The sequence below is a fragment of the Parasteatoda tepidariorum genome, chromosome 8 (assembly GCF_043381705.1).
Source record: "Parasteatoda tepidariorum isolate YZ-2023 chromosome 8, CAS_Ptep_4.0, whole genome shotgun sequence".
Taxonomy (NCBI): domain Eukaryota; kingdom Metazoa; phylum Arthropoda; class Arachnida; order Araneae; family Theridiidae; genus Parasteatoda; species Parasteatoda tepidariorum.
In genome coordinates, this window is record NC_092211.1 from 4,822,357 (window position 1) to 4,832,463 (window position 10,107).

The 10,107-nt window shown below is 27.8% G+C and overlaps 1 protein-coding gene across 3 annotated transcripts in view; it reads right to left on the reverse strand.

Annotated features, from left to right (window-relative positions):
- Positions 1 to 590: 590 nt before the first annotated feature.
- Positions 591 to 10,107, reverse strand: part of LOC107451258 (ubiquitin carboxyl-terminal hydrolase 40) — a 104,599-nt gene continuing 95,082 nt past the window's right edge. For all 3 annotated transcript variants that reach the window (XM_071184670.1, XM_071184668.1, XM_071184669.1), the window contains 2 exons: positions 7,998 to 8,098; positions 591 to 5,495 (listed from right to left, as the gene is read on the reverse strand). In XM_071184670.1, the coding sequence (XP_071040771.1) occupies positions 5,369 to 5,495; positions 7,998 to 8,098 (228 nt within the window). In that variant the 3' untranslated portion in view covers positions 591 to 5,368. The remainder of the gene's footprint in view (positions 5,496 to 7,997; positions 8,099 to 10,107) is intronic.

Sequence of the window (10,107 nt, forward strand, 5' to 3'; positions counted from 1 at the left end):
TACTTTTATATAATAAAACATTTGTAATAATTTTTTTCATCTAATGAAAAGGAGGGCATTTTTAAAAAACAGAAGATTTCATTACAATGTTAAAAGCATTTTGCGTCATCAGTGGCCCACGAGATGACACCCTGGTTACATAGAGCTCTGCCCTCCATCGATAAATGATCTATTTCTGCACAGTGTTAGAACCTTGGACATACATTCGATAACATCAAAATACTCCTGACACAATCACCTCATTTCGTTTCATTCAAGTGAATGCATTTTGTATCCTGATTTGATTTGCCTCCCAATTAATTTAGTGACTTTTCTTATTTCTAACCAGTTTATTACTCATGTGACTTCGTTTTGAGAATGAACGTTGTGTTTAAGGATCACTTCCTCACCTAAACTTGTGATTCAAACGAAGTCAAGTTATTGACAAATATAATATCAGTAAAATAAATACTATTAAAAAAAACCCCCATCATAGAATCGAGTTAACATGCCTTGTATTTTTGTACACTGCCTTTACTTCCCAATCAAGCTAGTACACATAGATCTGGAAATCGGATAAGAAATAAAAAAAATAAATTATAATACAAACATAATTATACACATGTTTATTTCTGTTGAAAGAAAGAGAAATATCACAATTGGCACTCACTTTTTAGAAACAATGCAGCCAACAAAATAATAGAAGTGCAAATTATTTTTGTTTTCAAAATTAAACGTTCAATACAAAAAGTTCAGAAGTATTATAAAATACTTTATACATATTTACAAACAATTTTAAAAATAATCTATTCTGTATTTTTAAAATGTACATCCTTTTATTATAAGTTAATATTAAACTGCCATTTCTTCATATTTTATAAAGTATTTCTTTGTACAACAATGTCAATAATAAGGCATAAGATAGTCCTATTATAGAGATACCTTTGAAAATATATAAATTTACATTACAAAATTTCAATTCATATAATAGATTGCTAACTGATCAACAGGAATTGAGGGATACAGTAACGGGGAAGTAAAGAAAGAATAACATTTATAGCTGCTAACTCTACTGGCCAGTTTCTGCCTGGTCTACCATAAAAATTCTCCCAGTTTTTGCACATTTTAGAAAATTCCCTAAATTTGAGTTAGCTTCCTTAAAAAATCCCTATTGAAATAGAATTTTTGTGCAGATTCTTGTTGGCTCAAATATTCCAACAACTACCACTAATACATAATGAAGCGAGCCTCATTTATAAAATTCAGTTCATTATCTTTGGATGAATTAAATTCCTATTACTATTCAAAATTATGAATAAACATCATACGCAACATTTCAAGATCATTCAATGTGAAAACTTAACTGTAAAATATTGCAGTTTTTTATTTTATTTTGATGACTGTAAAAATCCCTAAAATTTCCTATTTGTAAAATATTTAGTATATTTTGCAAAAATTATCATGAAATTTATATTTTGTAAAATCTACCGAATTTCTCTATCTGTGTTGGCAGCTATGAATGTTGTAAAATTTTAAAATTTTGCAAAACATTAGAAAAAAAATATTTGAAGAGTTAAAAACAAACAAATAGGGTGGCCACAAACAATCAAGAATTTCCCTGATTTTTATCAAATTTTACTGATTTTTGTTATAGTAGTTAATTTCTAATTTTATACTTAAAATATATACTAAAACATTTATACTTGCTAGTAAGGTTAAAAAAATTGTTCTTTAAAAAAATTATTAAAAATTTTTTTTTTTGGAAAAAAATAAATCTTATATACTTGCTCATTTTCTTCGACTCTCTCCCTATTTTGATAAAAAATAAAATTTCTCAAATAGTTGAAATTCTTTCCCTTGTTCTGTGGCATGTTTTATAAGTGTTTATGGCATGTTTTATAAGTAAGAACCTTATACATGTAAACTGAAGAGAGTCTCTTTCAATCAATCAATCAGAGAGTTGGCAGGAGAAAAAACATCCAAGATTTCAATTATTTTATTTCCAGAAGGTAAGATAGTACTTTTAAAATTATCCAAGCGGAGCTCTAAAAAGACAAAATCCTCAAACTATATAGAACAAATTATGAAAATGATATGAATGTCATAAAAACTTGCTTTCATATTTTCTATTGAACTTCTCCAATCAAATTAAAGTGACCTATTTTAGAAATTTAAAAAAATATATGTTTATCATTACAGTCCTCAACGAAATTTCTAACAAATTTCAACAAAAATTATAATTAACTTTCAGCTCAAGATGATATAAATTCAGACAAAGTAAAATAATTTGTGGTCTTTCTTTGATATCCTACTTACTAATAAAGTCAAGTGTTTTGAAAAAAAAAGAAAAAAAAAAGAAGGCCAATCATTTAAGGTTCTGTAACATAAAAACGGAACATAAACAAGCCCAAATATACAATGCCCACCCAAAACAACCAATTGCATGATTTTGAGACCAAACATAACTTCTTTAAGTACAATATTTCTAAAATTATACAGGTTGATTTTTTCCATATCTTGAAATGATTTTCCTTCAAAGTTTATTGGGGATAAAAAAAAAAAAATGAAATTTTTAGCCTGAATTTTAAATAGTGATAAGAGATGGAGGGATAATTATTACACTCCAACTTTTAAAATTTAAATTAGCAGACTTGCTAAGCAATTTTAAACAGGAACATCTCTTTTTCAACGTATTAAATTATTTTATTCACATTTTTTAACAGAGTGCGTAGCAAGAATTTTCAACAATAAATAAGCACCTTTTAAGTATTTTTTAAACACTTTCCAAAAATAAAAAAAATTATAATTAGAATCTGTACAGCAATAAGAAAGATTTTTTTTCAATCGTTAAAAGTTCCTAATTTATAAACATAAAATCAATAAAATTGAAAACAATTTTTAAAAACTTTACATTATCATGATAAAAGAACTATTTTCTGGTAAATATTGCAGAGAAAATTGTGAAAATCATGAATTTTTTGTAATTTAGAACGACATTCGACACGGCAAAGAAAAAAATATCTCTTTAAAAGATAGAAAATGAAGCACATTTTACAAACCCTAAATAAAATAAAAAACATGTTTAAGGGCTTTTAAAAAACGTAAATCAAAAATAAACACCTTTAAGAACTTTTTAAAAACGCTACGCACCCTTTTTAACCCCTCTCGTGATTGAGTACATTTATCCTCTCAAACACTTAAATAACCTCACTTCATTTTCTACCAATGAATGGTCACAGAAAAAGATTTTTGTTACCCTAACCTACCTAGAATTATCAGGGTTGCCACAGAAAAAAAAGAACAAAAAATAGTTGCCTAAATAAGATTTTAAAAATAAAATGACTTTATTAAATGACTTAATTGTCATATTATACCATGAACCATTTAGTCAAGTGGGTTTGAGTTAAAAATATAATAATTTTTATATAAACGTTAGTGTTCTCAGCACTAAATTTTTATATCAAAATAATAAGTATATTTGCAGAACACTTTTAATTACTAGAATTCATTAAAAAAATTCCTTTTTATTTAAAAAAAAATTCTAAACATTTTTAGCATATATATATACATAATGAGAAGTGATTACTCAAATCTGAAATTCCTGTATCGTAATATCGTATTATAAATTGGGTTTTTCAAAATTGTGCAGAATTTTGTAGCAATAACCATTGAAAAGGCAATCGAGAAACAAAATGGACTTAAGATGGAATCCGAGAAACTTGAGTGCATTGAAAAGTCATGACACAATTTTGCAATATAAATTTTTCAACATATTTTACATTTCAAGAAAAAATAAATTCTGTTCAGAAGCTCTCACGGACCGCAGGTTGTCAACCCAATTTATGTTAAAAAACATAGCTAGAAGCAACTTCCCCCCCGCTTTTTCAGGTAAAAAAAAGTTGCCATATTCGCCTCAGGCTGAAAATAGTTGCATTTTAGACGCCCGTGGTAGCCCTGAATTATAACCTTTCCTACAAAGTTTTTTTGATAGACTGCTAGAAGAACTGTCATATATATATAAAAAACATTTAGAAGCATTAAAAATGTTAAAGTAATCTTTTAAAAACAGAACAAACACTCTCCAGGCAAAACCAAATTTCTCTGGATTTTCAGACTAAAATTAGAAAAGTTCCGAAAATTGTCAAAATTAACACAATTTCAGTAGTAATTTAAAAATTTGCCAACAATATGTAATAAACAATTTTTTCACAGTTACAAACCTAAAACATGATTTTAACATTTACATAATTTTATCTGCAATACTACGATTTCAATTATTGCTGGTAAGAATCGGTTTCGAAAAATGTTGGTCGTCCTAATGTTTTAATAGATACAATGGGTTCCATCTATAGAAGTAACTTAAGCACTTCTTTGTGAGAAAATATAATGAAGTCATATTCAGTGAAATGAATAACAATAATGCGCTGATATTATAATAGATTTTCAGTGTAAAAAAAAATTATTAAATGAGGATGGGAACATTTCAGTTTGACTCAAAATGTGAAAATTTTTACGACAAATAATTGTAATAGATGTAAGAATTATTTAACTCGAATCTCAATAACTGACTACTGTTACAGACAATTTTAAGACTGGTTACTTTTTGAAAAAAAAAATTGCAACTTTCTCTGATCTTTGGAACAAAATTCTCAAACAATTCCAGTTTGTCCCTGAACTGTGGGAACCCTGAATCAATTTACATTAATCCCCACTCAATTCAAAATATATTTGCAGAAAGATTTTTGGGGAAGAAAAAAAAAAAAAATGGAGGATACAAGTAATAAAGCCAAAAATAAACAACATAAGGTCAATTTACCCAGGGTTATGTAAGTTAATTTTTGGCTTAAGTAATTAGAGTGAATGGAGCTCATTCTGGATAACTCTTTACACACATACATTTATACCTTGTCAAGAAAAAGAACATACAATGATTAATTTGCACCAACATTTTAATCAATACTTAAAAAGGAAACATTTTATCACTCAAACACATAAATATTTAAAATTTTTTAACTAATAATCATATATTACATAATAAATATTAGCACCAGTTATGTGATCGAATAAATAACAATTTACAGGCATTTCAAAATTCACGAGGAAATTTTAAAAAATGATTCAACAAACTAGGAAGCATTCAATTTACATAAAATGATCTTTGCTTATTTAGACAAATGACCATTTCAAGACATATTTAGTTCAAATGATTCAATTCTGCAATTTTCAGTTGAGAAGGGAAATTGTAAAAATAACAGCTATTCTTTATCAAAATACACTAAGTTTTAAAAAAATATAATTTTTAAAAATGAAAAATTGCAACAATTTGTTATATTAATGGAACAGTTTGTTTGAAGCAGATCTTTATAGGTAAATAATTAAGTGAGAGAAATCATGTAAAATCATCAACGTGTATAGTTATGCCAACTTCAGACTTTTTCGCGTGCCTCGGCAATTCTCTATCATTGCCACCCAGCATGTATTCATTACTTCTAGACGGACTTTTTTCTTCTTGGCGTCTGAAATTCAACAAATATATATTACTCCTGCACACACGTTACTTTTAAATTTGAGCAAATTCAAAGTGACCTTAAATTTCATTCAAAAAATGTAAAAAAAATAATTTATTTTTAATTTGCAGGGCATTAAGTTTTAATTTAAATGTCTTTAAAATGCCACAAAATTCATAGAGTGCTGAAAATATCTAGAAACGAAACACAAAATAAAAATTCAACATTTGTGTACAAGGAATTTCAACTTACGTTAGTTTTAATCTTATTTTAACAACACAGCAAGATTTTGTTTTTTAATGTTTTGGTACAACATTAATTTTTGAAAAAGACAAATGTGGAGAAACTAATATGTTTAGCTTACAGAATACATTGTTTTAATTGAATAAAACTTGTTTTAATATGTTACTTTAAGTAGTTTTTGCGTAAAGTGTACCAAATAGAAACTATAGAGTGATCAAAAATACCTTGGATAAGTATTGTTTAATATATTTTCATTAAACAAAAGAGAAAAATAATTATAAGAGATTATAAATAAATTTTTATATTTACAGTGGCTTCCAAAAATGTTTGTAAACTTTTGACTTTTATTGAAATAGGGCTCTACTCATTAATTAAAATTGAAAATCCAGAATGGATATTTAATAATAGAACATATAATTTACTCTTAGCAAAACTCTTAAAAAACAAAGGAAAAGTTTATTTTTAAGAAATCAATACCTCCAAAAAGTTATTGTACACTTAAATGTTTACGAATTTCAGAATAAAAATTATTTCTTTAATTATTTTTCAATTATTTATTTGTTTTAAACTTAAGGTAACAAAATAACATTTTAATTTTCGCATTAACTTTATATTTTCTTTAATCATTTAAAAATGGCTTGCAGTCGTTATAATACAAAAGAGAGCATTTGAAAGTTGATTACTTACCATCATAAGAGGCAAATGAGTATTAATATTGCTAAATGAGTTAATTTTGTCCCATTCCACTGTGCAGTATGTGATTTTTTGTTTTGTTCATTTACGTCACACTAGAGCTGAGCAATGGGCTAATGGCGACGGCCTGGGAAACATCCCTGAGGATGATCCAAAGACATGCTATCACAATTTTGATCCTCCGCAGAGGTGATTGCACCCCCGCTTCGGTAGCCCGACGATCTGCACGCGAAGTCGAGCCCTTTACGGTAGAACAGTTTAACGAGGACCAATACCGCACACCCTCGGTCCCTACGCAGACTGATCCAAGTGGTCACCCACCCGTACACTGACCGCAGCCAGTGATGCTTGACTTCGGTGATCTGTGCAGTATGTGATAAAAAGTTTAAAAGAAGGACTTCCTACCAGCGTGATCAGAGATTAAAATTATAAAATTTGTGAAAAAAATTCATAAATTCACATTGGTAAAAGTTTCTGCAAAATTTAATAAAAAATATTTTGGTCAAATTTCACAAGACAATCTTCCTCAAATGAGTGTTCTACCTGAAGAAAATGTTTTTGAGAAAAATAAGAGGCTTCACTTTGCAAAATCGATGATAAATAGATGCCTAACATATAATGTTTTGTAGGATGATGGAAACAAATTTATCACATTGGGTTGTAAATTATGAAGCAGGAAAATTGATTATCCAAAGAATTTAGTTGGAACAGTAAAACAGAGTGATGATGTCCTTTGGTGCATATCCAGTGAAACTTGGCATAATGAATCAACCTGTTTATTTAAATACACAATTATCAGCCTTTGAAAACAACTTTGTTTTAATATCACCTCTCATCATTTGCGCCTGATGTCTTCATAATTGAGCTTTTAGCACATTACCTCAAGTGCCAATAAAGCATATATTTAAGTATAACACAATAAGGGTTAAAAAAGCTACATTTATTGACAGACTTTTAAAAGCTATTGTGAAAAGAAACTCTACTAAATGTTAATTAAACGAAAAATTAGAATAGGTGGACATTTTTTGAATGTTTATAATGGTTTTTTTGAGATAAAGTTTCTGTTGCTTTTTTAATATTGATTTCTTAAAAATAAACTTTGTTTTTTAAATATTCCATGCAGTTTCACTAAGAAAGAAATAAGATAATCGTTTTTCACCTGCAATGCTTGGCCCACACACCAATATCTTTATATTTATTTTCCCCCCCACTCATTAATAAGAATGGTTAGCAAATAGTATTTATGCACCCATGCATATAAAATAAATTATTAATTTTCAGACAAAAGAAAAATAATTCTGAAAACTTATACAGCCTTTACAAATTTTAGTTATATAGTGAAATAGGATATGCTATATTTGATTATTTAAAGTTAACAGCAAATTAGGAAAATTATTGGAAAGGAGTGTTTTTTTTTTTATTTTTTAAACGTTCAACTTTTTTTGCTTTCCCTAGAAGTTTTGAAGAGAGATTGAGTGACTTTCGGACATTTTACAAACCTAGTCAAAATTTTTAACGTAATTTTACTTTGTTAATAAGAAGATGAAATTTGCTTTTGGATACAAATATACTCACTTAATTCTTTTGTTATCAGCAGCAATTCTAATAAGCTCTAGACCTTGCATATCTTCTGAAGTCATAAAATCATCCTTGTCATCAGGATCACTTGCACGATCCTACAATAAACACATTTAACTATTAAGTGATCATTTAAACACATTCAGAAATTTCGCAAAGTTGCATCTTTTAACGTAGCAGTGTTACAAGGGGGGTGGGGTTGTAAAAATTATCAAAAATAATTTTTAATCAACAAGTGTAAAAATCAAAGTTATCTTAGCTTTATTATTTTTAATTTCCTTATTTTCTTTTTTTTTAACTAGTAGCCTTTTTACCTTTTTTTAATTAATGAAAAGCACTTCCAAATATTTTTATTTACAAAATTATTTTTACTTTTTTCTTGTTTTTGAAGTTTAATTTATGTTGCTTAATAGCCTACATATTTTAAATTAAAAAGTAATAAAACTAATATATTGAACTGTATGAAAAAGCCAAAATATTTTAATTAGTTTTTGCTTTTCTCTTCGTTGCTTACAATTTCTACATAAGGAGAAAAATTTCCATAATTACTGTAACAAAATAAAAATATAGAATTATGGCTCATTTTGTATAATATATTAATTGAAATTGTCTAACACAATTGCACTCTAACTTAGCACATTGTTTCTTTGGCTTCAAATCAAGGTAGGCCAAAGTGAGCCCAGCCCATTATTTTTCGGGTAGGCCCACCCGAAAAAACTCACTTTTTTCCAAGGCAGGTCACAGCGCTTGATCAACAGACTTCACATCAAAAGTAAAACAATTGCAAATTATTGTAATTTGAACAATAACTTCCAAACAATTTAACTCGAAAATATTAATTGAATTACATTAAGACTTGTTTTGAGAGCATATTAATGTGCTTTTAATTAGGATAAAAAAGTGAAGCAGGCATAATTTTACAAATATTTTTAAATTTAAATGAGATTTTATTTGAATATTTTAATTTTATTAATCTCAATTTTGTTACTAGTGCTTAACTTTTGATATGATATTAATTTGCATTTTTTTAAATATCTTAGCAGATTGCAATGATTTGCATTATGATTAAATTAGGGGTGCACAACCTCTGGCAAGCGGGCCAAATGCGGCCCTTCGACTACTGAAGTGCGGCCCGCGGGAGCTTCTAAACACAATAAATTTTTTTTAAAAAAATGGCAATTTTGAATCACAGTTTTAATTTCACACGTTTTGACACTATCAATTTTAACAGATTCTTTAGTAAATGTCCGTTTAACACTGTTTCTTTTAGCCGATTTTATCGTAAATATAAATGATTTTTTCCCCCGCTTTTCTACATGATTTCGAAAATCCCGAATTTTTCTTACGATGCGAGTTTTAGATCGTCGATTTAAATAATCACTTTTTGGAGCACTTTATTTGTGACGATTTCATCTTAAATCTAAGTGATTTTTTATCTTTTTTTTTCTTTGCAATTCTTTCTTTTTTGCAAAGATTTTTTTCGGCAGTTATTGCTATGTTATATTACAAAAAATTTTGTATTATAAAAAATTCCAATAATTTCATTACGACATGCAAATTTTAAATCGTGCATTTGACACGCTTCATTCTTGCTGAGTTCAACATAAGGATAAGTAATTCCCCCCAATTATTTCTACATTTTACCAAGTGATTTTGACGATCCCGTTATTTAGCTATGATGTTATTACGATTAATTAACACCCTGCAAAATTTTTTTTAAAAATAATATATTAATAGATTGATATTTGCTACATAGGGTAAACTAACCAGTGAAGGAACACTTAAGCTTCGCTTGCCTTTTAAAAAATCATATTAATTTCAAAATTCGTAATTTTAGTTAAATGACAGAACATATTTGTTACTAATTGCAAATTATGTAAAAAAATTGTAGAGAACTTACTCAATATTGTTTTAAAGTTTTGGAGGTTCAAATAACAAGTAGTAAGAAGACCAAGTGAAGGAACAGCTCTTACCAGTGAATGAACACCCAGTAAAGGAACACTTAATTTTGGTTATTTTTTAATGCTCTTTATGAATTCAGGGGTGATTGTGAGCCCAAGTCAAAATTCCGGAAAGTTTCTTGAGTTACAAAAAAAGTTTAAATTGA